The sequence below is a fragment of the Bos taurus genome, chromosome 19 (genome assembly GCF_002263795.3).
Source record: "Bos taurus isolate L1 Dominette 01449 registration number 42190680 breed Hereford chromosome 19, ARS-UCD2.0, whole genome shotgun sequence".
Lineage (NCBI taxonomy): Eukaryota > Metazoa > Chordata > Mammalia > Artiodactyla > Bovidae > Bos > Bos taurus.
The window spans coordinates 18,221,198-18,249,183 of NC_037346.1; the positions used below are offsets into that span (position 1 = coordinate 18,221,198).

At 40.1% G+C, this 27,986-nt stretch overlaps 1 protein-coding gene and 1 non-coding gene across 3 annotated transcripts; both read left to right on the plus strand.

The window, feature by feature from the left end:
- The first annotated feature begins 763 nt into the window (after positions 1-763).
- UTP6 (UTP6 small subunit processome component) lies at positions 764-27,982 on the plus strand. 2 transcript variants are annotated; one of them, XR_009491567.1, is made up of 19 exons: positions 764-917; positions 2,267-2,351; positions 7,337-7,378; positions 7,600-7,692; positions 8,814-8,861; positions 9,326-9,389; positions 10,924-11,042; positions 11,645-11,722; positions 12,902-12,983; positions 13,428-13,509; positions 14,476-14,660; positions 17,481-17,560; positions 18,099-18,176; positions 20,463-20,642; positions 21,521-21,601; positions 21,784-21,893; positions 22,872-22,938; positions 23,065-25,165; positions 26,267-26,324. XR_009491567.1 is itself a non-coding variant. In NM_001099140.1 (19 exons), the coding sequence occupies exons 1-19, from the start codon at positions 826-828 to the stop codon at positions 26,422-26,424; spliced, it is 1,797 nt and encodes a 598-aa protein (NP_001092610.1). In that variant the 5' UTR covers positions 788-825; the 3' UTR covers positions 26,425-27,982. The 2 variants fall into 2 exon arrangements, 1 of the variants encoding a protein (NP_001092610.1); NM_001099140.1 differs by having other exon boundaries at positions 788-917; positions 25,093-25,165; positions 26,267-27,982.
- On the plus strand, positions 11,858-11,926 carry MIR2332 (microRNA mir-2332). The gene has a single exon (NR_030857.1). It is a non-coding gene; the product is annotated as a microRNA mir-2332 (primary transcript).
- Positions 27,983-27,986: the final 4 nt, after the last annotated feature.

The following is a 27,986-nucleotide window of genomic DNA, read 5'->3' on the forward strand; positions in this document are numbered from 1 at the left end:
TCGCTTCAGTCGTGTCCGACTCTGTGCGACCCCGTAGACGGCAGCCCACCAGAGTCCCCCATCCCTGGGATTCTCCAGGCAAGAACACTGGAGTGGGTTGCCATTTCCTTCTCCAATGCATGAAAGTGAAAAGTGAAAGTGAGTTCGCTCAGTCGTGTCCGACTCTAGCGACCCCATGGACTGCAGCCTACCAGGCTCCTCCGTCCATGGGATTTTCCAGGCAAAAGTACTGGAGTGGGGTGCCATACTAGTTTACCAAATCTCGTCGAATGCAAAGGCATAGTGTTTGGGAAAGCCTGAACCATTTTTAGCGCCCCCTACAATTTTCATCACTCCTCTTTGAAATGCTTACTACAATTTTACCATATTTTCTATCCTTCCCCCTTGCGGTGTTTGTATTTTGGTTCTTAGTGTTGGAAAGCAGAATAAAAGGAGACAGGATCTTGCAGAAAATGCATTTCAGACCCCTTTCAGGTAAACCTCCAGACCGCGAGGCGCTTTTCCGGGTCCCAGCCCAAGTCTATCAGTGCGCGAACTTAGCGCCGCCCCCATCTTAGCCCCGCGCCTCAACTCCAGACCTCGAGTACTAGAGTTGAGGAGGTACTCGCTGCAATCTCACAGTCAGCCACCAGGAGGCGACAGCGGCCGCAAGAGCCGGGAAGCCCTGTCCAATGGTGGAGGCGGCGGAAGCGGAAAAGGCGGAACTTAGGAAGCTCGTGACGTCGGCACGTGCGAACGTTTTGGCCGGTTCTCGGGAGACGGTGGCCATTTCCTTCGCGTGTCGTCGGTGAGAGGATCTCTGGTCGGTTGTGGAGTTCGGCTATCATGGCGGAAGTAATTCAGGAACGTGTAGAGGATCGACTTCCCGAATTACAACAGCTGGAGCGCACTGGACTTTTCAGTCATGCGGAGATCAAGTGAGAGAGCGGAGCAAAGAGGAAGGGCTGGGGCGGGCAGAGGGGAGGCGGGGGCGGATATAGGGGGCCGTTGGGTTGATTTTTTTCTAATATGGCGGAAGGCCGTTTACAGATTTTGACGTTATCTAGAATTAATTCCTCATTCATTGCTAGGGGATCCGTCTTTTTACCCTGTAAACAGTATGTTTTTTCGTAGACCCGAGTTTTGAGGCTATAAAGGTGATAAAACCAGGACCCCTACCGGTCAACAGCTAGCAGCATCCCTGACACAGTAGCGGGGGGCGGAGGGGGAGTCAGACAAGTGAGACCTTTTTTTTCGCGGTACAATGTGCTGTAAGTTGGTTGTAGCCGAGTGTACGGTCTAGTGCTGTGTGCCTAGGGGTATGTGGGAGTGCTCCGTCGCGTCTCACTCTGCGACCCGCTAGGTTCCTCAGTTCATGGAGTTTTACAGGCAAGAATACTGGAGTGGGTCGCCATTTCCTACTTCAAGGCATATTCCCGACCCAGGGATTGAACCCCCGTCTCTTGCGTCTCTTTACCACTGGACCGTGGGAGCCCACGAATGATAATTTTTTCTAAGAAGACGGGACTTTGGGGATCATTTAATTCAGTTTCATGTTTTACCCTAGGGGTTAGCGAACCACGACCAGCATGTAGTTATTCATTAGTTTGTTAAAATTTAGTTTAATAGTTTTTAATAGCTTTCTGTGACTTTTTTCATTTTACAGTGACTGCAAATGTAGTACTGTGACTATGGGAACCTTTAACATTTGTTAATGAAACAGAACATATTGTTAATTTTTTAATAACTGTTTAGTAAATGTTATTGTTATCATTAAATAGAGTCGATTTTTGGTCTTGCATATCTTGCCTTAAATTCTAATATACTCATGTTCATTTCTTAGTTAAACACAGCGAGTCTTCCTGAATAAGCCCTTTGTAGTTAAAACGGGTAGAGACAATCCAGGTTTTTTTTTTTTATAACTGCTTGTTGAGAATTCAGAAACAAGAGGAATTTAGGAAAGAAATTTGTTTATTATTTAAACTGAAGTGACCTGAATTTGGAGGAAAAGAAATCTTTGCTGGTGATTTTCATGAAAGTTTTAAAGTACATCTTCATGCTCTTGAGACTGCATAAGTCCTGAAACTAATAAGTATTGTATATCAACTATGCCTTAATAATAACGAATACAGAAGCGATTGTATAAGAGAATATTTGCTTAATGAAGGATAATTATTTGGGAATTGTATGTTTTAAATATATTGAAAATAGACTTTTAAAATTCCAAAGTCTTTTATTTAATTTCTGCGTACATCAAGTGTTAAATTTTAAGTGGCTTTCTCCTCAGGGCAATCATTAGGAAGGCTTTAGAACTGGAATACAGAATACAGCGAAGAAGTCTTTTAAAGGATGACTTTATCAGATATGTTCAGGTGAGTAATTTTATTACTTCTGAATCCCCTCACAAATTTAAAATCAGTTATAGAATAGTTAGCTTGGTGTCAGTTTCCTTTGAACTTCTGGAACTGATGGTGAGTAGAAAGGCAGTTTTTGAACAGGAATAGAGGTGATTTGGGAATAGCATTGCTCTGCTAAGGCTTTGGTCCTTGGAAAACAACTTTCTTTTATTCTGTAGGGTTAGTACATCAGAGACTCCAAAAAACCAGTGTGTTAGGATTTCAGCAAGAGAATCGATTGATAATGTCTTATGGGGAAAAATAAAGGAGTGTGAGTTTGATGCTAGCAGGTGGTTAGAAAGTTATTATTAGGTACTCGTAGTGTGTTTATTTAGAAAGAGGTTAGGTTTGCTACAAGATACTTCAGTCCTGAGAATGAATGGAAGAATTGAGTGAAGATAAAATGTATATGCTAGATCAATTTTCAGTTTGGCGAGAATAATCTGTTGGAGGACAAATTCAGGATTCAGAAACAACCCAGTAATGAGATGTTGTTAAGTCTTACATTTTAAGACTGATAAACATTATAAGAGTAAAGGGTCTAAAGCTTAGATTAAAAAAAAAACCCTAGTGAATGAATAATATATGACTAAGAATGATACCTGGCTAAGAATCTTGTATTTGAAAGGTCCTAAGATTTAATAGAATTGGAAAAGACGCTGATGCTGGGAGGAGGGATTGGGGGCAGGAGGAGAAGGGGACGACAGAAGATGAGATGGCTGGATGGCATCACTGACTCGATGGATGTGAGTCTGAGTGAACTCCGGGAGTTGGTGATGGACAGGGAGGCCTGGCGTGCTGCGATTCACGGGGTCACAAAGAGTCAGACACAACTGAGCTACTGAACTGAACTGAAGGTTTAATAGAATAGCAAGGAGAGATAAGAAAGCCTTCTTAAGTGATGAGTGCAAAGAAGTAGAGGAAAACAATAGAATGGGAAAGACTAGATATCTCTTGAAGGAAAATAGAGATACCAAGGGAACATTTCACGCAAAGATGGGCACAATAAAGGACAGAAATGGTATGGACCTAACAGAAGTAGAAGATATTAAGAAGAGGTGGCAAGAATACACAGAACTATACAAAAAAGATTTTCATGACCCAGATGACCACGATGGTGTGATCACTCACCTAGAACCAGGCATCCTATATATAGTGTGAAGTCAAGTGGGCCTTAGGAAGCATCACTACAAACAAAGCTAGTGGAGGTGATGGAATTCCAGCTAAGCTATTCCATACCTTAAAAGATGGTGCTGTTATAGTGCTGCACTCAATATGCCAGCAAATTTGGAAAACTCAGCAGTGGCCACAAGACTGGAAAAGGTTAGTTTTCATTTTCAGCCCAAAGAAAGGCAATGCCTAAGAATGCTCAAACTTACCACACGGTTGCACTCATCTCACAAGCTAGCAAAGTAATGCTCAAAATTCTTCAAGCTAGGCTTTAGCAGTACATGAACCAAGAACTTCCAGATGTTCAAGCTGGATTTAGAAAAGGCAGAGGAACCGGAGATCAAATTGTCAACATCTGCTGGGTGATAGAAAAAGCAAGGGAATTTCAGAAAGACATCTACTTCTGCTTCATTGACTATGCTAAAGCCTTTGTGTGGATCACAACATACTGGAAAATTCTGAAAGAGATAGGAATACCAGACCACCTTACCTGCCTCTTAAGAAACCTGTATGCAGGTCAAGAAGCAACAGAGCCAGACTCGGAACAATGGACTGGTTCCAAATTGGGATAGGAGTTTGTCAAGGTTGTGTATTGTCATCCTGCTTATTTAACTTATATGCAGAGTAGATCATGCAAAATGCTGGGCTGGATTCAGCAGAAATTAGATCCCTTCCTGTTGAATTGAATAGCTAAATGTGCTGGGAAAACTTTAAATCTTCTAAAAATAATGAATGACTTTAGGTTGGAAAGAGTTTCTTTTTTATTTTTGTTTTGGTAAAATTTTGTTTTTATTATTTCTTTTAAACACCAGAAACATCTTGTATTGCGGTATAGCCGATTAGCAGTGTTGTGATAATTTCAGGTGAACAGGGAAAGGACTCAGCCATACATACATATACATGTATTCATTCTCCCCCAGGCAGGCACATAACATTGAGCAGAGTTCCATTTGCTATACAATAGGTTTTTGTTGATTATCCATTTTAAATACAGTAGTGTGTACCTGACCTTCCCTCTGGCAGCCATGAGTCTGTTCTGAGTCTCTTTCTGTTTGGTGAGTTCATTCGTGTCTTTTTTTTTTTTAGATTCCACATATAAGGGATGTATATTTCTCCTTCTCAGGAAAGGTTTCTTACTTAAATTGAAGTGTAGTTGATTTACTATGCTGTGTTTATTTCTGGTGGATAGCAAAGTTATTTGGCTATTCATACATACATACGTGTGTGTGTATATACATATATAATCATTTTCATATTCTCTTCCATTATGGGTTATCGCATGATATTGATTATAGTTCCCTGTGCTATATATAGTAGGACCTTGTTGCTTATGTATTTTATCTACAGTAGTGTGTATCTTTGGAGAAGGCAATGGCACCCCACTCTAGTACTCTTGCCTGGAAAATCCCATGGATGGAGGAACCTGGAAGGCTTCAGTCCATGGGGTCACTAAGAGTCGGACACGACTGGGCGACTTCACTTTCATGCATTGGAGAAGGAAGTGGCAACCCAATCCAGTGTTCTTGCCTGGAGAATCCCAGGGACGGGGGAGCCTGGTGGGCTGCCGTCTATGGCATCGCACAGAGTCGGACACGACTGAAGTGACTTAGCAGTAGCAGCAGTGTGTATCTTGGAGAAGGCAATGGCACCCCACTCCAGTACTCTTGCCTAGAAAATCCCATGGATGGAGGAGCCTGGTAGGCTGCAGTTCATGGGGTCGATAGAGTCGGACACGACTGATCGACTTCACTTTCACTTTTCACTTTCATGCATTGGAGAAGGACATGGCAACCCACTCCAGTGTTCTTGCCTGGAGAATCCCAGGGATGGGGGAGCCTGGTGGGCTGCCGTCTATGGGGTCTCACAGAGTTGGATGTGACTGAAGTGACTTAGCAGCAGCAGTGTGTATCTGCTAATCCCAAATTTCTAATTCATCCCTTTCCCACTCCATTTCCCCTTTGGTAAACTACGTTTGTTTTCTAAGTCTCTGTTTTATTAATGAGTTCATTTGTGTCATGTTTTAGAGTCCACATATAAGTGATATCATATGGTGTTTGTCTTTCTGACTTATTTCACTTAGTATAATAGTCTCTAGGTCTGTCCATTTTGCTGCAAATGGCCTTACTTCATTCTTTTTTTATGAGTGAGTTGTGAGCACAAACCATGAAAGAGAAGACCAATTTATTTATGTTAAAGGTAAAAATTTCTGTGCAAAAAGGGAAAGATAAATATTGTAAAAAGACAAGCCACAAAATGAGATAAAATATTTGTAGTACATATAGTGAGAATCTAGAATAAGTAAAGAACTAAAAATCAAGAGGAAATGACGAGTGGAAAGAAAATGAAAACAGGAGAGCTAGGAACATGCAGTTCATAAAGGGGAAGCATCAGTCATTGGTAAGCTTAGGAAAAGATGCTCGCCTTTTTAGTAATCAGGTAAATATTGATTAAAATCAGGGGGCACTACTGCTTTACAGCATCATATTTACAGATATCTTAAAGGCTGACATTATTAGTATATAGTTTGTCCCACCACTTTGAAGAGCAATTTGACACTATCTCAGAAAGTCGGAAATGCATGTATTCTGTCACCCAGTGGTTTCATTCATTCATACAGTGTATATTGAGGGCCTGTTAAGTACATGGCACTATCCAGTCCATTGGGGGTACAAAAATAAATTAAGCAGACAAAAATCGTTGCCTTTGGGAGCTTACATGTTCATAGTAAGGTTCTTGGATGTATCTACAAGAAGACCTGTTCAAGAATATTAATCTCAACTTTTTGTAATAGAAAAATTGGAAACAAATACTATCACAGGAGAAAGGATAAGTAAATTGCTCGTTCCTATAATGAAATACTATACAGCAGTTAAAATGAATGTACTTGAATTCCATGTGACAACAAGGATATATCTAAAGTCACAATGTTGAGTAAAATAATGGAGTGATGGGTTCAGTATGATACCATTTACATAAAGTTTAAAAGCATTTAAGACTGTAATAGTTTGAAGTCATGCTTGTGCATGAAAAACAACTGAGTCAAGATAGTCATTCCTTCTGGTGAAGAAGAGTAGAATCAGACATGGTTCATAGGGGGCTTTGCCTTTATTCAAAATGTTTTATTTCTAAAAATATCTTGAAGCAAATAGAGTAAAATGTAGGCTTTGATGTAACTGTATGGAAGCTGTATGAGTGTTCTGTATGTTTGAAATATTTTTTTTTAAAATGAAGCATGAGATCTTGTAAAGTTCTATGCTTTCTCTTTCTAGTATCCCCCCACCGCCCCCTGCCCCTGGTAGTTTTCAAGCTTAGAGAGGAATTATGCATTAGTGGTTTTTGGAGAGTCATAGAGGTTCTCAGGGGTCCTTTAGAAGTAAGGGTAGGGAGAGCCAATTAGGGACTGTGTTTCAACTAGTACAACCCTGTTTATCTGCTTTATTTGCTTGTACATTGGCTAAAATATTTAAATGGTTGATTTACTGAAAGTTGGCACACACCTGTAGACTAGGTTAGATTGATAAAGTAAATCATAAGTCTTACAGCTTTAGTAATACGTATTGTTTTATCTAAGATACTTGTATGCTTATGTATGTGTGAGTTTTATAGATGTAAGGTGCATTTTCAGGGAATGCTAGATACTTACTGTAAATTAGGTTTCTTGATAGGAAGTTATCTTCTGTTTTATGCTCTTGATTTTTATTTACTTTATAGTTTTAACGAAGTGCATTGCCTCTAAATAAAAGGTTATAATATTTCTTGTTTTCTTTTTTATGTGTGTTTTTCTTTCACAGTATGAAATTCATCTTTTGGATCTGATCGAGAAAAGGAGAGCTGTAAGTAGATTTTCTGAAAGTTGGAAAAAATATAGTATTAATATGACTCTAGAACTTGGGTTTGGGAAGCAGTTGGCACTGATAATTGTGTGGTGGTGTGCTCATAATGATATTTTTTAACTAGTTGCTTTCTCTGTCAGTACTGTTTAAAGATCAAGTGGGAATGCTGGTTTGGATAAGTGGGATTAAGCTGAGGCTTTTTTTTTAATGTCCTTTTTCAGCGCGTTGGATATACATTTAAGAAGGATGAGATTGAGGATCCTATAATACATCGGATACAGAGTGTCTTCCGACGTGCGTCAATTAAGTGGAAAGTAAGTGTTCAGTGTGTCCTTAACTGTAAGAGATGTGAGGATTTGTATTATATGCATTATGACTTGGATGCTCAAATGTGCGGTTGTGGATTCTTATGGATATCTTGATACTTATTCTAGTGATAGATCATTACTTGAAACCATGTATCAACCATTAAGAAAATTGATTGCGTTACCTTATTTTTTGAGGATGAGGCTGAAAACAGTGGATTTCATACATATTTAAGGATCATAAAATTATCTGAGATATGTTTGATTATGTCTCTAAGTAAAATACTGTGAAGACTTGAGGTGGAAGAAAAGGTGAGAGTGGTGTTCAGTTGCTAAGTGGTGTCTGACTTTGCAACCCCACACCAGGCTTCCCTCTCCTTCACTATCTCCCAGAGTTTGTCCGTTGAGTTGATGATGCCATCGAACCATCTCATCCTGTTGCCCCCTTCTCCTCCTGCCCTCAGTCTTTGCCAGCATCAGGGTCTTTTCCAGTGAGTAGGCTCTTTGCGTCATGTGGCCAAAGTATTGGAGTTTCACCTTCAGCATCAGTCCTTCCAATGAATATTCAGGGTTGATTTCCTTTAGGATGGACTGGTTTGATCTTGAGAGTAGGGGCAGCAGCTCAGTAACTTGGTTTTTCTTCAAGTTTGGTTCTGGGACCAGGATATATTATCTGGGAAGTACTCTGGATTCTTGGGAATGACAAATTTCAGTTTGCGGCCCCTGATTGAGACCATTTCAGAAGTGCATTAAAAAAAATATTTTCTTGGCTGTGATGCATAGCATGTGGGATCTTAGTTCCCCAGCCAGCAATTAAACCTGTGCCCCTTGCATTGCAAGCATGGAGTCTTAACCACTGGAGTGCCAGGCAAATCCCTCAAAAGTGCATCAAACAAATTGGATAGATTTTTGTCTTAGAGCATGGGAGGCGGCAGTAGGGGGAGGCAGTTATGGTTAAGAGATCTAAAGCCTGGGTGTGTGACAGCTTAATAGGCTGAGGGATGTGGTATATAACACATTGGAGTTTCTGACATCTTCCTCTGTTGCAAACAAAATTAATGAATGCAAGAGTGGTGTATTGTATATGAAATTTCAAATTTAGGTAGCTTACTGCATTGCTTTTCTTGCAGGATGATGTTCGACTTTGGCTGTCTTTTATAGCCTTTTGTAGGAAGTGGGTGAGTATTGGGCAGCCCTGTCTCGCTGTCTTTCTCCTTTTGGTTAGCCTGCATGTTAAACCTCATACATGACTGCTGAACTGTTTTCTCCAAAGACATAGGGAGGGTTAACAAACAGGAAGAGAACTCAAGAATGTGGAATTTCAGTGTAACATTTGCATGTCTGAATGACTATATAGATGGCTTCTATATCAGTTGAAAGGCAAATGACTTTTATGTATTAAAGTTGAAAACATTTTTTAGATAATGTAAGATGTTTATCTGTAGTTGTTTAGGTAGAAGAAAGCTCTGAGTGAATCTTTGTTTATATCTCCCTAGCAATAACAGATCTTGCCTCATTGGATTTTTTTTTTTTTTTGCCTCATTGGATTTTACAGGGGATTACAGTACAGTACAGATACTTAGAGGTTCATATCAATGCCTTTGCTGTGCAGGAAGTAGAATTGTTTTTTTTTCTTTAATAGGCTTCCAACGTTCACCTTAGCAAGATATTTTCTTCCTTGTTGGCCTTTCATTCAAACAAGCCAGGTATGGTGATATCCTCCTTAGTTCTTTATCTACCTTTTTTTGTGGACTCAAGCCATTTTGGGATTTATTTTGCTTTATAAACCTGAAAGAATTATTTTCAGGACCTGAGCATAGCATCTTGGCCTCAGCAGTTTTTATTCCTGAATTAGCTGCCTTTTTAGTTCATCACTGCCTGCTGTATACTAGTAACCATGCTAGGTACTGTATCTGTGGGCAAGAAGGACTGCAGTTCTTTTTAACTGATAGTGGAACTCCTCAGTGCTTTGAGGGGTATTCTGTTTGGAGGCACTCAAATCTGAGAATTTCAGAAACTTAAAGGGGAAAATATGAATACAGATTTTTACTAGGGTTATTCCTGGATGGCTCAGTGGTAAAGAATCCACCTGCCGAGCAGGTGATTTGGGTTCGATCCCTGGGTTGGGAAAATCCCCCCGGAGAAGGAAATGGCAGCCCACTCCAGTATTCTTGTCTGGAAAATTGCGTGGGCAGAGGAGCCTGGCAGGTTCCAGTCCATGGGATTACGAGTTGGATATGCCTTAGTGACTAAGCAGCAGCAGTGGCACTAGCACAGGGTGGGTATTCAGGAAGAAAACCTCTTGTGAACACCGGTGTTTTACAGTGGGTGCTTCAGTGTCTCTTCTCTAGTATTAGGTTTACACTACACAAGACTCAGAATAGGCTGCATTTGGCACCAGTTAATTCAGAAGGATCCAGCAGGAAGGCAGTAGTGCTCTCAGCAGCCTGGAGGTTTGTCTCAGATAAGAGGGCATGAGAGCACATGAGTGGGCAGAGGAGAGAAGACCCCTGGAGGCATGTAGCTTCCAGGTATTGTATATATGAATTGTGCTCAGTTTCAAGAGTCACATGCTCAAGAAAGTGCAAAGCAGTGGCTCTACACTATTCAGAGTTCTCCTAATACAGACATAGTTACCAACCATGGGCCATTTTTACCAAAAGCAGTCTTCTCTGGTAATAGCTGATTCTCTGAAGTCTCTAGGAGAGAGCTAGAATGTTAAGGTTAATTTCTCATGTAGAAGGGTAAAGGTTTTTTCTTTTAAAGCCTTTATTCCCAGTAGGGACAGTAGAAAAAATTTTAAATTATGAGTCATTTGAAAGAAATCATTAATATTTAAATAACTTTTTCCTTTAAATGAAAAATCATTTAAATAGACAAAAGAGCAAAATAATATATTTCATTGGCTCTAAGATGCACAATTTTTCCCAGCCTTTTAACACTTAAAATTTGTATGTGACTTAAAAATGAGATGATTGACCTTGGATCTGATGAAATAAAGTAATGGGCACATTACTAAGCACCTACAGATGTTCACATTTACTACTTTGGTTCAGAACACTTTTGTTTTAGATAAAGCAGTAGTACTTTATAGATAACTGTTAGAAACTCCCTATCTCCATCCCCTTCTTCTTGATTGTCAAGGTTAAAAAAAGTTGGGTATCAAAACAGGAGCCTTGGTCTTTTCATATTTGACTTGATTACTTCATTGAAATGAAGTTGGATGTCTTCCACTTACAGGTTTGTGGATTTTGGCGGCCAAATGGGAACTGGAAGACCGCTTTTCTTCAGAAAGTGCGAGACAATTATTTCTTCGGGCTCTGCGCTTTCACCCACGTTGCCCGAAACTTTACGAAGAAGTGAGTGTGTTTGCACATAAGATGAGAGTAATGGCTCTGTTAGGTCCTCTGGAGAAAACATGTATGCTTCATTAAGTTAAGGCTTTGATTTATGGAGGCTCGGGATAAGTAAGGGAGCTGCTGGGGAAAAGGGGCCAAAAGAGTATTTCTTGGCCAGTAATAGGTGTTTACCTTGTTCCTCTTCCAGATCTTTAGTGAGAGATGGAGACTCCTACCTTCCCATTAATGGTGGGAGGGATAGGGAGCTGAACCTTACTTTTCTTTAGTTGAGGCTTAAGGTTCATTTTTATACTTTTGTACATATGTGTATATGCATTCGTTCATTGACACTCCCCTCCCATTGTCTCCTCCCCTCCACTTCTTCCTCCCCTCCTCTCCCTTCCTGCTGCTTTTGCTCTTTTTTCTGTAAAACCTGGCATGGCCAAAACTAAAAGAGCAAAAAACCATACCTTGTCAATGTCAGCTAGTTTCATAACAAGATAAAATATAATTGTCTCTCAACTCTTCCTCAGATCTGTTACTTACGAGTAAGAAGTGTCATATATTTCTAACTAAAAAATTATCTTCAAAGATTATTAGTCTGTTATTTCCCTTTTGTGCAGTACTTTAGGATGGAGCTGATGCATGCTGAAAAATTGAGGAAGGAAAAGCAAGAGTTTGAAAAAGCCAACATGGATGTGGTAAGATCCTAATATACTGTAACTTGTTAATAAGATAAGAGTGTTTTGAGTCTGCTTAGGAGTAAAAGAAAGTCTTTGGGAGCACTGTTCGTGACCTGCTGGTCTGCCTGTGGCTGGCGGGTTCCATTCCGGTGCCATAGCAGCTCCAGCACCACGTGACTGACTGCCTGGAGGCTCTCGGTTTAAGGTCTTGGAGACAAAGTGAGATAAAAAGAAAATCTTTAGAGTGTTTTTTTTTTTTTTTTTTTCTTTTTAAAATTTATTTGTTGGCTGCACTGGGCCTTTGTTGCTTCGTGGGGGCTTTCTCGGGTTGTGGTGAGCGGGAGGTGCTCTAGTTGTATATGCGTCCTAGAGTGTACAGGCTTTAGTAGTTGTAGCACGTGGGCTCAGTTCTCCAAGGCATGTGGAATCGCTCTGGACCAGGAATCGAACCCATGCCCTCTGCATTGGCATGCGGATTCTTAACCACTGGACTATCCAGGAAGTCCTAGAATGTATTTTTCATTCCAGCTTAATATTTGGAAACTTTTAATGTCCTGCATTGACTTAAAAGTGGAATTTTGTGCTTTTAAAACAAACATTTGGACTCATTGGCATGGCCCTTGAAATTATTACTGATGGAATGGCCAAAAACTATTCTTCTTGATCTCATTCAGTGATATGTTAATGGTTCTTAGGAGCTCAAGAAAGGTGGTGAAATGTATGATCCCTAGCCTTCTTTCTTTTCCTATTCATGTAATTTTTTTACCTGACAGAGTAAGTTTAAAGAAATAAGTTTGAGAATGTTAGAGCTGAAAAAGGAACTTCGCTATCATCTGTTACAGTGGTTTCCAGCTCTGAACTTTTTTAACTAGCTAAAATTTTACACAGAAGAGTCAACAAAGCATGTAAAACCTGACCTATTCAGGGCTAGATGGAGACCTAGGGCCTTAAGCCGTGTGATCTTGCCACCACTCCAGGAGCCTGGGGACACAGTTGTAAGATCAAAGGTCTTGTTCATGCTGCACATTTGACAACTGAGGGAAACTGGCCTAGAGAGAGGTGTGATTTGCCAGAGGGTGTGATTTGTGTCATGCGTGATTGCTGTCATGTGGCACAGTTAGTCTAGATTGTTAATTTCCACCCTAGTGCTTTTCCTACTTGCCAGCACCATATGTTGTTTAACATCCCACTCTTTAGGGGAATCTCGAGCATGCTGAAGAAATCCTTACGGGCGAGTTGGCACGGATCATCTATAAGAATTCTACAAGTGTAATTAAAAGTAGGTATCTTTTGAAAATTTATTTATGGTGGGAAAATGAACCATTCTATTTATAATGAGGAAGACCTTTAGCCTGTTCTGAAAATTTCTGTTGGAATGTGTAAAACTCATGATTGTGGGAAATAGTGTCCTATTTATTTAAGAAAATGTAGATTTCCCCTTGGATTATAACCATGTCTAAGTTTTTGAGTATCTAAATCATGTGAGGAGTTGAAAAGAAGTAGATGATTTAATTAAGTTCCTTTCTGCCCTAAGACACTTAGAATAAAAGTTAAAAGTACTTACTGAATACTCAGATATTAACAAAGACTATGTGTAGTGGGACTGTTATTTTCTTCCCTATTTTCTCTTACTTCCCATTTTATAATACAAAACTAACGCTAGTACTTCAAGAAAGCACTCCTTTAAGAGTCTGACTCCACTCCCCTGCTTTTAAAATTTTAGGTGCAAAATTTCATGTGTCACTGCTTTCAATTGCACGGCTGTTCGACTTTGCCAAAGATCTGCAAAGAGAAATTTACAATGAGTAAGTAAAGTAGTGGAAAGGTGAATAGGTCTGTTTTGATCTTGGGGTAACGATTTAAGTTGGATATTTAGAGAAGGGGACGGAAGATACCATATAAAATCCTTGGGGAGAAAGCTGTTTCTGGACTACTACATCACAGTACATAAATGCATTTTTAAACAATATTTATTTGGCTGTACCAGGCCTTAGTTGTGGCATGTGGGATCTAGTTCCCTGACCAAAGATTGAACCCAGACCGCCTGCATTTGGAGCATGGAGTCTTAACCACTGGACTGCCAGGGTAGTCCCTGAAAAATGTATGCTTGGAGAAGTTGTTTTGACTCACTTACTGGCTTTCTGTTCAGTAAGAAATCTATCCTACAGCTTATGTAAAAATCTGTATTCCTGCCTTCCTGACCTGTTTTTTGTCCTTAAGATGAGAGTGAGTGAATGTTTATAGTTCAGTGCTACAGGTAATCAGACATTATTGTTTTAATGTCTGGTTGAAGAATTATTTGCAGCCTACCTTGTGGGTCCTTCATCCTTGGGAAGACTCTTACATTCATAGGAGATAAGATAGAACTTGGATCTGTTTGCTCTGTGGATACCTTTAGGTTTTTGGTAGAGGACTAGACTCCTATTAGAGAAAACCCAGAGCCTGGTTATGAGAAGGTTGTCCTGGGCTCGAGAACCAGGCATCTTGTTACACATATCTGCCTTTGACATCTAATTTGTAAGTTAATATTTATGAATGAGACAGTCTGCAGTTGACAAGTGTGGATGCTTGTTAATGGATGGACCGTTCTCATCCATTGATATTTACATAGTGAGGGTGGAGACATCTGGAGAGCCTGTTGGGAAAGGACTCCTGTGATGAGGGAATTGATAAAGGAGTGTTCTCGGTACATTTTCAGAGCATTGGGACTCTCTCTGTTCTGATAGTCTGAATCAGTTACATGTCCTAGGTTGATAATCAGTATTTTTTAGCCTTAAGGCTCTGCACGCAGATGACCCCGTCACTTGGGACTATGTGGCCCGGCAAGAACTAGTGATTGAATCACAGCCAGTAGAAGAGCTGCCTGCAACCAAACAAGCCAAAGCGAAGGAGGTGGGCCGCCGGGAGGAGAGGTGCTGTGCTGTATACGAGGAGGCGGTAAAAACTGTGCCCACAGGTGAGCTTCCCCAGGCCCTGTGCGTCAAGGAGCGATGGTGTTCCTGAGTGGGAACCTGGAGCTTCATTCTCAGGAGCAGAATCAGTTCTGGAACCTCTGTGTGGTAGCTTACAGTGTGCCTGGCTGGTTTTCCACTTCTTTCTTTTTTTATGACCTCCCCCGAGAGCTGTGGCATTTGTTCATTTATTTGGGGAAATAAATTATACTTCAGTGCAGTCGGTCTGTCGTGTCCGACTCTCTGTGACCTCATGGACTGCAGCACGCCAGGCTTCCCTGTCCATCACCAACTCCTGGAGCTTGCTCAAACTCATGTCTATTGACTCGGTGATGCCATCCAACCATCTCATCCTCTGTTGTCCCCGTCTCCTCCCACCTTCAATCTTTTCCAGCATCAGGGTCTTTTCCAGTGAGTCGGTTCTTCACATCAGGTGGCCAAAGCATTGGATTTTCAGCTTCAGCATCAGTCCTTCCAATGAATATTGAGGACTGATTTCCTTTAGGATGGACTGGTTGGATCTCCTAGCTGTCCAAGGGACTCTGAAGAGTCTTCTCCAACACCACAGTTCAGAAGCATCACTTCGGTGCTCAGCTTTTTTTATAGTCTAACTCTCATATCTGCATGACTGCTGGAAAAACCATAGCTTTGACTAGCAAAGTAATATCTCTGCTTCTTAATATCCTGTCTACGTTGGTTATTTCTTTTCTTCCAAGAAGCATGCGTCTTTTAATTTCATGGCTACAGTCACCATCTGTAGTGATTTTGGAGCTCCAGAAAATAGTCTGTCACTGTTTTCATTGTTTCCCCATCTATTTGCCATGAAGTGATGGGACCAGATGCCATGTTCTTAAGTTTTCTGAATGTTGAGTTTTAAGCCAACTTTTTCACTTTCCTCTTTAACTTTCATCAAGAGGCTCTTGAGTTGTTCTCCTAACGTAAGTGTGGTATCATCTGCATACCTGCGGTTATTGATATTTCTCCTGGCAGTCTTGATTCCAGCTTGTGCTTCATCCAGCCCAGCATTTCTCATGATGTACTCTGCATATAAGTTAAATAAGCAGGATGACATATACAACCTTGACGTACGCCTTTCACCACTTGGAACCAGTCTGTTGTTCCATGTCTGGTTCTAACTGTTGCTTGACCTGCATACAGATTTCTCAGGAGGCTGGTCAGGTGGTCTGGTAGTCCCATCTCTTGAAGAATTTTCCATTTTGTTGTGATCCACAGTCAAAAGCTTTGGTGTATTAAATAAAGCAGAAGTAGATGTTTTTCTCAAACTCGCTTGCTTTTTGGTGAGCAAGTTGGCAATTTGATCTCTGGTTTCTCTGCCTTTTCTAAATCCAGCTTGAACATCTGGAAGTTCATGGTTCACATACTGCTGAAGCCTGGCTTATAGAATTCTGAGCATTACTTTGCTAGCGTGTGAGATGAGTGCAGTTGTGCGGTAGTTTGAGCATTCTTTGGCATTGCCTTTCTTTGGGATTGGAATGAAAACTAACCTTTTCCAGTTCTGTGGCCACTGCTGAGTTTTCCAAATTTGCTGGCATATTGAGTGCAGCACTTGCACAGCATCATCTTTTAGGATTTGAAATAGCTCAACTGGAACTCCATCACCTCCACTAGCTTTGTTCATAGTGATACATCCTAAGGCCCACTTGACTTTGCATTCCAGGATGTCTGGTTCTAAGTGAGTGGTTACACCATCGTGGTTACATGGGTCCTGAAGGTCTTTTTTTGTATAGTTTTTCAGTGTATTCCATTGCCACCTCTTCTTAATATCTTCTGCTTCTGTTAGGTCCATACCATTTCTGTCCTTTATTGTGCTCATCTTTGCATGAAATGTTCCCTTGGTAGCTCTGATTTTCTTGAAGAGATCTCTAGTCTTTGCCATTCTGTTGTTTTCCTCTGTTTGTCTGAGGTTGTTGATATTTCTCCCTGCAATCTTGAGTCTAGCTTGTGCTTCATCCAGCTGGACGTTTCACATGATACACTCTGCATATAAGTTAAATAAGCAGCGTGACAATATACAGCCTTGACGTACTCCCCATTTGGAACTATATTGTTCCATGTCTGGTTCTAACTTGCTTCTTGACCTGCATACAGATTTCTCAGGAGGCAGGTCAGGTGGTCTGGTATTCCCATCTCTTGAAGAATTTTCCACAGTTCATTGTGATCCACATGGTCAAAGGCTTTAGCGACCCCATGGACTATACAGTCCGTGGAATTTTCCAGGCCAGAATACTGGAGTGGATATCTGTTCTCTTCTCCAGGGGATCTTCCCAACCCAGGGATCGAACTCAGGTCTCCCGCATTGCAGGTGGATTCGTTACCAGCTGAGCCACAAGGGAAGCCCAAGAATAGTGGAGTGGGTACCCTATCCCTTTTCCAGCAAATCTTCCCGACCCAGGAATCGAACCAGGATGTCCTGCATTGTAGGCAGATTCTTTACCAACTGAGCTATCAGGGAAGCCCAAATTATACTGAGGAAATGATATTTTAGAAGATTGCTTAATCATCATTCCTTGATTATTTCCTGTTACAGATTTACTTCACAATTTTGTAATATTGGGAAAAGTAGCGGGTACCTGACATGGATAGGCTTTTGTTTTTTTTCCAAGGCTTTTAATGTTTATATTTCTGTCACTTCTCAGTTGTTTTGCCCTCAGTATTTGAGATATTTGATAGACTGTAATCACAATAATTTCTTTTTTTTCCACTTCAGACTCTTCCTCAGAGGAATTTTTCCTGAGATGATGTGAGGACTGTTAGACTAAAAAAAGTGCTGGTGGTCTGATTAACATAAGCTTTGACTTTTTCAGAGGCTATGTGGAAGTGTTACATGAACTTCTGCATGGAGAGGTTTACTAAGAAGACAAGCAGTCGCCTCCTCAGAAAGAAGGTATTGACTTTTAAGTGGTTAAAGTGGCTGACTAGACAATGTCTTCTTTTTTTCATATATATATACACACACACACACACACACACATTTTTTTTTTTTTGGCGGGGCGTGAAGTGCTGCATGGCACGTGGGGATCTTAGTTCTCCAACGAGGGATCTTACCCATGCCTCCTGCATTGAAAGCATAGAGTCTTAACCATTGGACCACCAGGGAAGTTCCAGAAAGTGTTTTCTGAAAGAAGAACATGGGCACAGCTTCTTGGGGTCTGGGAGTTTCCAAGAAGGTCATGCATTAAGCACCTTTTCCTGACTTGAAAGGTCTGAGTCAGCTGCTTTGCTCTAGTTCTGGCCACCATATTAGGGGGCGCTCTCTCACTGGGCTGTTGTTGGTGCAGCTGCCCAAATCCTTTAATCGTAAGTGAAACCACCTCAGCCCCTTCTCTGAATTCTCAGAAGTAAAACTGCTTCTGTTCCTGCCAGAGGCCAAAGGCCCCTGCTAGGATCTTTGTAATGAACTGAAAAGATTTTTTTGATTTCAGAGGCTGGAAAGAACCATGGTTGCATTCTGGAAGGCACATGAGCTCAAACTTTTACCAGAACTTCAGTACAGGCAGTTGGTAAGGACACATTGATGCGGATTACATGTACTTCATTCTGGTTGGTTCATGCTTGTATAGTGTATTTTAATATATATGGTTTTATAACTAAGCACATTTGGAAGATTGGCATGGTACATGTAGAGAGTTTATTATTTGGTTTTCAGTATTTGGTGTGGGCCAGAAATGAAATCTGTACCAGTAAAGGGAGGAATGTTTTTTAATACATAGTGGAAAACACTCAAGAGTCATACTTGGGTCTATTTTGTCTGTCTGTCTGTTCATGTTTTCCTGAACCTATGCTTGGCTCAGAGTAACCGTTGGTACAATAAAGACAGATGTGTCCCAGTGTTTTAAAGTTGACATTTTAGTAAGAAGCACATTAACCCATCCTTATGTTCTGAAGTGGGTAAAGATTATATAGAGACCAGAATAATAGTGGGATTATTACTAATAGTAGTGTGGGAATAACACAGGTCTAGTCTGGATTTTGCCACGAAATAGGCAAACCGCTTAACCCTTCTGAGACTGTTGACTTGATTTTAGAGTGATAGTGATCCTTGTTTTTGCCACCTCATAAAACTGTTGGGAGCATTACATGAGACTGAATGTTAATGTATTTAAATACTTTTGTAGGGGAAGAAAGGACAAAAATCTGTATTTATTGAATACCATTTATTTGTACAATTCTTTTTATACAGCGTACGTAGTTTTTACATAACTGCCATTAATGTTTTGCTATTTTGTGTTCTGCTGTTTTCACGTTAATATTTCTTCTGTACTTTTTACATGGATCTACATAAGCAACATGTTAGTAGTGTATCATGTTATACCACGACTGGGGTGCCCTTCGTCCATTAGAGCATCTTAGATGTGAAGAGTCCCCTATCTGGATGAGTTCAGATGCCATGTTTGAGCTGTTATTGAATACTGGCGAGACAGTCCCACCCTGTATGTTTGTTCAGCTGGATGCGTCTTGGAGTGCCTTGGTAGTCCTGTAGTTTTGGCTGCACTGTGTTTCATGTGGGATCTTAGTTCTCCATCCAGGGATTGACCCTGCATCTCCTGCATTGGGTCATGGAGTCTTAACCACTGGACCACCAGGGCAGGCCTGCTTTGGTCATTTCAGACATCTTTTCTTCTTTACATTTCTGGCAGTAACCCTTCCAAGCCTCCCTGCTTGTCACTGATTTGGTGACCTTGCCTTTTGTGGGAGTCCTTCACTGCACTACCTCTTAACTTCAAATGCTTGGTTGATTCTGTACCCATCCTTTCTCCAGATCATTCTCCACAGAATGATCTTTTATTTTTTTTATTTATTTATTTTTTTTAGAATGATCTTTTAAAATTGATTATCAGGTTATTCTGTGGCTTCCCATTGTCCTTTCTGAGGAATTTCCAGTCTCTCCAGTTTACATCCCAGCCCTCCAGTCATTCTGTGCTTCGATTTCCTTTTGGATCCAAAGTTTCTGTCATCCTTAGCCTCTTGCCCATGTCGGTGGGAGGGTCTTCTCTTTTCTTGGTGAACTCTGCTTACACCTCAATAATGCCTGATCTTCCTGAAGTCTTGGCACAGATGGGGCTTCCATTTGGGGAGCCCTTTCTGATCACTGCCAAAGACAGTGCTTTGTACTCCTATAGCATATGATTCTTTTCCTGTGATCATACGTATCACATTGTCTCTGGTGCTAGACTGGAGGCACTGTGGGTTTTTGGGAACACACCTGACCTTCTCATTATTGAAGATTCAGTAATAATAATACACAATGTGCAGTTAACATGCTTGTTGAATGAATGGATTACATATGGCCATTTACTTACTACCTCACAATTTTAGAATAGTGGATTGGTTTTAGATTTTTCTGTCCCTGTTACAGTAGCGTGGACACAAGCATTTTTGAACAGATAAGATTTCCTCCTGTTTGTTTATTTCTTGGGTCATACTTGTTAAAGTAAAATTCCCCAAGTTTATGCATAAACACGCTCATGACTCTTCAGAGAAATGGTACAAGTTTATAGTATGCCAGGCTGTTGTTTGATTGAATGAGTTTGTTTCTTTACCACAACACAGATAGTAGTTCTGTCTTTACTGATTTTTATATTCTGTTCAGTGGGTGTGGGTTTTGTTGCAGTGAACTATATTATTAACAATTTAGCTTTCAATCTAAATTATTTAGGCCCTTTGCTTTTTGGCTCTTCCCGTTTTTACGATAGTCTTTGGGAATAGGAACAGGAGTGGAGGCGAAATTCCAATTAGATAACATAGATCTCAGCAGTGACTCTTGGATGACCCTTTGTCTTCTGCAGAGCAAGTTGTTGCTGCATCGCCAGTTGTTAAAGGAATCCCTGGAGGTGGCAGACGCTGGGGTGAAATTGTTCAAAAAATCAGTGGAGATGTGGCAGGTGAAGCTGGAGGCCCTGATTACGTCAGAGAGCCATGAGATGTCCAAGGGTTTTGAGCAAGCCTTTGAGTACCTGAAACCTCAGGTATGTGAGTTGGGTCTTTTGCATTTCGTTCTGTTTGGGACGTTTTCAGATTTCAGCCAAAGTGTGTTTGGAGTAGACTTGTCAGAGAAGAGCTGGCCTCAAAGTGCATTCATGGTGATGGTTGAATCAGGATCACAGGTGGAAGAATAACTTCCATTTACTAGTATGTTTCTACATCTTTATTTGAAAATAGACAAAATTATGTAAACTTTTCTACTTGTATTTATATATCTGATAAGTGAAAAGTATTAATAGAATATTATTTTCATGTGCTTCCAAAGCTGACCTTAAGTCCCATTTTAAACACATATTTCTAAACTCGAAAGTTTATTTTAAAATTGAAAAAAATTTTTTAAAGAATAAGCTTTAAAGCTTTGTGGTGAATCTTTTATACTAGTAGGAAAAAAGCATTCTAGGGGTTAAAGTGGGGAGAAATCATAATTGTTTTATTGCTTGTCTGTGTGAGCTGCTGGGACGTGAGTGACGTCCAGGCGGTTCAGCCTAGATGAGTGAGCACTTGTGTTGTAATCCTGCACGGCAGACTCCAGATCGTACATAGTGACCTTACGGATAGCTTGGGTGGAATTGTGGGCTGTTCAGTGCTTAACTAACAGATGATTGATAATAATAAGTTTAGGCAGTAGTCCCCAGGGGAGGGGAAGTAGAATTAACAGAATAGTCTTACTTTGGGTGACTGAGTCCAAAGGCTCTCTCTGTTTTGGTGTACCATTCCTGCCAGGCACCAAGAGTTCCATGAGGACAGACTGGGAATGACTCCATATTTCACATTTTATTTCAAGGGGAACATATTTTTATAGTGACTAGTTTTCAGAGCTTGGCACTAAACTCTCATTTTCTAACTGTTTTATTGTGAGCAGATTTGCCTTCCATTGTGGCTTACTTGGGCCCAGTGGAGTGAAGATGCCGGAAAGCAAGAAGAAACTGAAGCCATCTATAAGGTACAGGCCCCCTGTCGTAAGTCTCATGTGTGGGTAATGCAAATAATTCTAGTTGGCTAGCTTTCAAAGGGTTTTTTCCTAAAGCACTGTTCATTCAGTGTGCTGGGATGGTTTTGGGAAATTTGTCTTGATACCTAGATGTCTCCTTATGTAGCTTGTTTCTTTTTTCTTTTAAATTTTAGAGAGCTATCTTTGGTCTCCCAGGAGCTGACTCAGTCCCTGTGAAGGAAATGTATCTGAATTGGGCTTATCGAAGTGGTGGTTACAAAAAGGCCAGAGATGTGTTTAAAAGGTACTTACAGACATGCGCAGCTGTTACTTGTCTCTCCACCCCATACTCAGCCCCTTGCTCCCAGATTATACGTGAGGAATAAATCCAAGAGCCTTTTGGTTCATGCCCACTGTGACAAATTTTTTTAAAAAGAAAGGAGGAGGTAGGTAGCAAATAATTCATTATAATCCCATTATTAAGAGAAAAAACATGTTGAATCTTTTTAAAATTTGTCTTTCACCCCAATAAAAATTAAAGGGACTTCTCTTGTAGTCCCTTGCAATGTAGGGAATATGGGTTCAATCCCTGATTGGAGAAAAACATACAGAGCAGCTAAGCCTGCCCACTGCAACTGCTGAGCCCTTGCGCCACAACTAGAGTCCACACGCACAATGAAAGACCCCACATGATACAACTAAGGCCTGGTGCAGCCAGATACATATTACAAAAAGTTCTTCTTTTAAATCTGTTTTCACATATCTGAGATTGTACTATAATCACATGTGGCGTACCACTTTTTATTGATCAACCTTAGACTGGCTTTTTTCCTATCAGTAACAATTCTTTAACATTTATTAAAAATAACTTAGGGATATGCCATAATTTATTTGGCCACAGTAACTGCTTTGATGAACCCTGCTGCATAAATATTCTTTGTCCATATTGGAAATTACTTTCTCAGAATATATTCTTAGAAATGGGCTTATTGGTTTCCTTCAAAAAGACCTTGAAATGAAGGAGAGGGAACTTAAAACCCTAAAAGTGAGAAAGAAGAGAACAGAAAGAAAACTGGGTAGGCGTTTGGTGTGGTGAAGAGTTCAGGCATTGGAGACGGGAAATGGTGAGTGGCTGGTGGTCAGGTCCAGTCCCCGCACTGAAGTCGCAGCCAGAACTATATCAGACCACGTGCAGCGGGGCCCTGGCACAGTATTTATATTCACGGTTTGTAAGAGGCTTTCTGTCTCTGTGTAAGATAACAGTTCTCCCCTTCCTCTTTAGTTTACAGGAAAACCGTCCATTTTCAGTTGATTTTTTCAGGAAGATGATCCAGTTTGAGAAGGAGCAAGTAAGTGTCCTGTCTGTGCATTTCTCGTTGGGAAAATGGATTAGCACGTACTCATCTATGGCAGCATTTTGTTGTTTAAGAAGCTCTCATCATAATACAGTATCATTTCTGGTCCTTTTCTTCCAGCCCCTTTTCCATAGATGTGATTTTAGGAATGGTAGTCAAGCAAAGAAGAAAAGAAACCTGTCTTGAAACTAGACAACTCAGACGTCAGCTCATGTAGGAAGCCACCCCCTGCCTCCACAGTGCCCTGGTTGTCTCTTGTTTTGGGCTGTGAGGTAGAGAGAAGGCACGCATGACTGTGTCTGGTGTTTTTAACTGAACTTGTGAATGAGGAAAAACACAGGAAAATGTCAGTTAAAAAACACAACGTAAAAGTCCAAATTTATCTGTAATCCCATCACCAGTGACACAGCCAGCCGTATTTAGTTTTTTGTTGTTTGTTTAATCCTTTATTTACCTATGCAGTTTTGTACTGTTTTATTTCTGACGTGATATATGGAGTTTTTATTTTTTCCTTAACATTATTTTGTAAACATATTCTGTGTTTTCATGTGGGATCATTTTGAATGGTTGTCTTACTAAACCTGTAAGTTTTCTTAACCGTCCCATTATGTATAGGATATTTCCAGAATTTTGGTATTGAAAACAGTGCTGCAAGCGTTTTATTTGTATAGAGTTTTTTTCCCCCCATTTGAATTACTTTCTTGAGATAAATTTCTAGGATTGGAGAATACTGGCTTTTTTTATGGTTCTTTACATATTGTCAGATAGTTTTCTAAAAGTTATACTTACGGTGATAATCGCTGCATATATACATATATCATTATACCTGTTTTCTCCATCTCTTCTCCATGTGTCCAGTTTTGTTTTCTCTTCTTTGGCATTTTGATTTGTGTTTGTTTTTCTATGAATTTTGAAAAATTGATAATGAGGTTAAATTATTATTTTCAAGGTTTTGACCCCATTGTGCGTCAGTGATTTGTTTTTGTTGTATAGGAGATAATCTAACATCGTAATTCATAGCCTGACTTTGGATTAATAACACAGTGGTCATGTATCTTGGACAAGTCACTTAATTTTAACCTTTGACATACTCACCTGTAAAGGAGGTCATAATACCTGTTTTGGGAGGATATACAAGGCCAGATGGAAGACTGAATGGAAAGGACTTTGCATAGTTACACATCTACTATGAGCCCTTCGTAAAGTGTGATTCTGTCTTTCATTCGTGTGTAAGACACGAAGTAAACTGGCTTTCTGTAAGATAGTACAGTCTCAGCAAAGAGAAATTGGAACGAAGACATTGTTATTTGACTACATAAAAAGATTTTTAAACTGAAGATGTTTATCTGCTTTGAAAACAAAACGAAGAGAAAATATTTAAAGTAGAGGTGAAGAATTAACACTTGTTGTAAAGGTAGTACTGGCAGAGAGTTCCCTGCTGGTCTAGTGTTTGGGACTCGGCTTTTAACGCTGTGGCTCAGGTTCAGTCCCTGGTCAGGGAATGGTCAGGGAACTGAAATCCCATAAGCTGAGTGGTGCTGCACTGCCCGCCCCCCACCCCCACGAGGTAGTGGCTACTCTGCTTGATGAATAATTCATCAGTATTTTAATTGAATCCTTAAAATTGCTCTAAGAGATAATGTTACTGTTATCCTCATTTTTTGGGTCAGGAAACTTGAAGGTCAGAGGGTTCAAAAAACTTGCTAAAGTTCACGTAACTAGTATTTATATAGTGCCTTGATATAAACAATTTTTTAAGGTGAGTATGGCTAGTATGTGCTAGAGCCCATATATTCAAGGAAGAAATCCCTCACCATAGGGAGTAGAACCTTCCCCATTTATTTAAGTCCTGCAGGGTTTCACATATACTCTCCTGTGGAGCTGCCCTTGTTCCCTCAAGTGAGAATTGGTTTGGCTTTTTGCAAGCCACCAGAGCAAAGTGCTTTTGTCATTGTTTGACATTTACTTCACTCTGCCACATAGTGCATTTGACTTTTCTCTGGACAAGTTCAGAGTCAGACTGTGTTCATTTAAACCCATCTTTCCTCTCCTTCAAACACCTAATAGACAGTAGTAGCAATATGTGTGGAATGAATTTGTGACATTACAAATTAGACTTTTGAGGCAAGATTGTCTGATTATTTATAGGAATCCTGTAAGATGGAGAACTTAAGAGAGTATTATGAAAGGGCTTTGAGAGAATTTGGAACTAATGATTCTGGTAAGTAAACTTCAGTTATTGACACACAAGCCTGTTTGCGTGTGTGGTCTGTAACCTATCATTATGCTTAGAATCGTATTTCTTAACTATTTTTGGGTCATGGACCTCCTTGAGAATAAAACTTAGCATCCTTCCTTTGCCTCCTCCCTTATTTTGTATGTAAATAGTTGCAGACATAATTTTACTGCTGATTTCAAGTTTACAAGCCCAGAACGAAGCCCATGGATCTTCTATTAAGAACTCTGGATTAGAGGGAGATTTGCTTGGTTTGGTTCTTTTAAAAAATGTGATATTTGTAAGGAAAAGATTAAGGTAGTTCAGAACAAAATGGAGTGGGTATTATGTCAGAGGAGTGGTGATACTGATTGACAACGGTTGTCATGGGCTGTTGCCACATTGTCTTAACTTAAAGGACTTGTAAAACATACTTCTGGGTATAGGTATGTCATGTAAAGTCTGTTGACTTAGGAACTCAAAAAATTACACTTAACAGATGTTAAACTCAGATTTTAAATCATACATTAGGTTTTACAAGGTTTCAGCATGCTTTCCTGGTGAAATGAATGAGAACAGCATTTTTACTAACATTAAGCAAGTTTTATTAAGCATGTTGACAAGGTTCTAATAAACACATTGAGGTAAATTTCATGTTGAAAGAGACTCAGCAAAATCCTCCCTCAAAAATATATTTAGCATTTTTGAGTTTACGAGATAAATAGACTGTCATGATTAAAGTGAAGTTTTCTACTTAAAAACAAAAGGTTTTGATGTATCATACTAAAGAAGCTGAAAGTGAAAGTTGCTCAGTCATGTCCTACTCTTCTTGATCCCATAAAATTGTCTATGGGATTTTCCAGGCCAGGATGCTGGAGTGGGTAGGCGTTCCCTTCCAAAGAAAGAAGGGAAGAGAGGTATTACTTTACCTAGAAGCCACTCCCTTTTAAAGTAAGAAGCTGAGGTATTATTTCACATAGTTTTCTAGGAAAATAACTGCACAGAGTTGTTTCTTAGAAACCTTGCATTGAATTGATATTAAATAATTAAGTTGACCTAATAAAGCCTTGTCAGTTATCTCATTGTATGTTTGGATTCCCTTTAAAGATCTCTGGATGGATTACATCAAAGAAGAATTGAACCACCCGCTTGGTAGACCTGAGAACTGCGGACAGATCTATTGGCGAGCCATGAAAATGTTGCAGGGAGAGTCAGTAGAGCAGTTTATGGCTAAACATGCTTTGTATCAAGCCGGCCGTTTGTGAAAAGAGGAAGAGCACAGTCACCTTTGTGAAATAGTGCTATAAGCCCTCCGGGCAGATTTGTTTTATGCAATCATCTACAGTTTGCTGAGATGGTGTCTCGTTTTGAGGCCTGCTTTAATTTTGTTGACGTGTTAATCTTGAATTCCAGAAAAGGGAGCTGCTGTTCAATGGCCAGAAGCCAGTTGTTGAGGCCAGACCTACGGAGGTCCCAAATGTTTTTCAGAATACATGGAAACGATGTAACTGATCTTGTTTTACTACACCTTGTCAGGCTTGAGTAGCTCTAATCTAGACCTCAGGTTCAGTTAAAATGGAGAGGAAAACACAGTTCTGTTTATTTTCTCCCTATGAAAGTATATGTGGTGTGCATTTAGTGTAAAAGAATGGAGGGGATAGAGTAATGTTGCAATTTTGTCATCTGGACTTAAACTCACTGGTATGATTTCCTTTGTTAGAATTGGATTTATACTGTTAGATCATTTATTCATTAGTTCATTGAGTCCCTGTCATGGGCAAGAAAGAAGACAAGCTTTTGGGATGGAAGTGGGGGTTAAAGGAATAGAGCTGATGTCCTGAGTTGGTTGAAGCAGCAGAATAGGATGCTAGGTATTAGGGGGAAAGTTGTCCTTTAAGAAGATTATAAGAAATTACAAAAGTGTTTTTGTCTCTGGGACTGATCCCAGAGACAAATTTTGTTGACGTGTTAATCTTGAATTCCAGAAAAGAGAGCTGCTGTTTAAGGGCCAGAAGCCAGTTGTTGAGGCCAGACCTATGGAGGTCCCAAATGTTTTTCAGAATACATGGAAACGATGTAACTGATCTTGTTTTACTACACCTTGTCAGGCTTGAGTAGCTCTAATCTAGACCTCAGGTTCAGTTAAAATGGAGAGGAAAACACAGTTCTGTTTATTTTCTCCCTATGAAAGTATATGTGGTGTGCATTTAGTGTAAAAGAATGGAGGGGACAGAGTCATGTTGCAGTCTTGTCATCTGGACTTAAACTCACTGGTATGATTTCCTTTGTTAGAATTGGATTTATACTGTTAGATCATTTATTCATTTGTTCATTGAGTCCCTGTCATGGACAAGAAAGAAGACAAGCTTTTGGGATGGAAGTGGGGGTTAAAGGAATAGAGCTGATGTCCTGAGTTGGTTGAAGCAGCAGAATAGGATGCTAGGTATTAGGGGGAAAGTTGTCCTTTAAGAAGATTTATAAGAAATTACAAAAGTGTTTTTGTCTCTGGGACTGATCTGGAGAGAAATGTTTGCACTGCAGAGACCCAGTAACAAGGAAAGGCAGGGGTAGGGAGGAGCTTAGAAAGAGAAGGGCTTCAGAGGCGAGGATGGAGGGTAGCTTACAGCAGAGATGGGCATTCTTGGAGCAAAAGAAGCAGTTGTTTGAGTTGTATATCCTTCAACGTAACATGATGTTACTGGGAGAAGCATTCACTACAGTTTTACTTACAATGTTTCACTTAATATTATGTTGTTTTCCATGTTATTTCCATGTTATAAATAGCCTTGAAAACGTGAAATAAATCCATAGCATTCCATTGAATAGA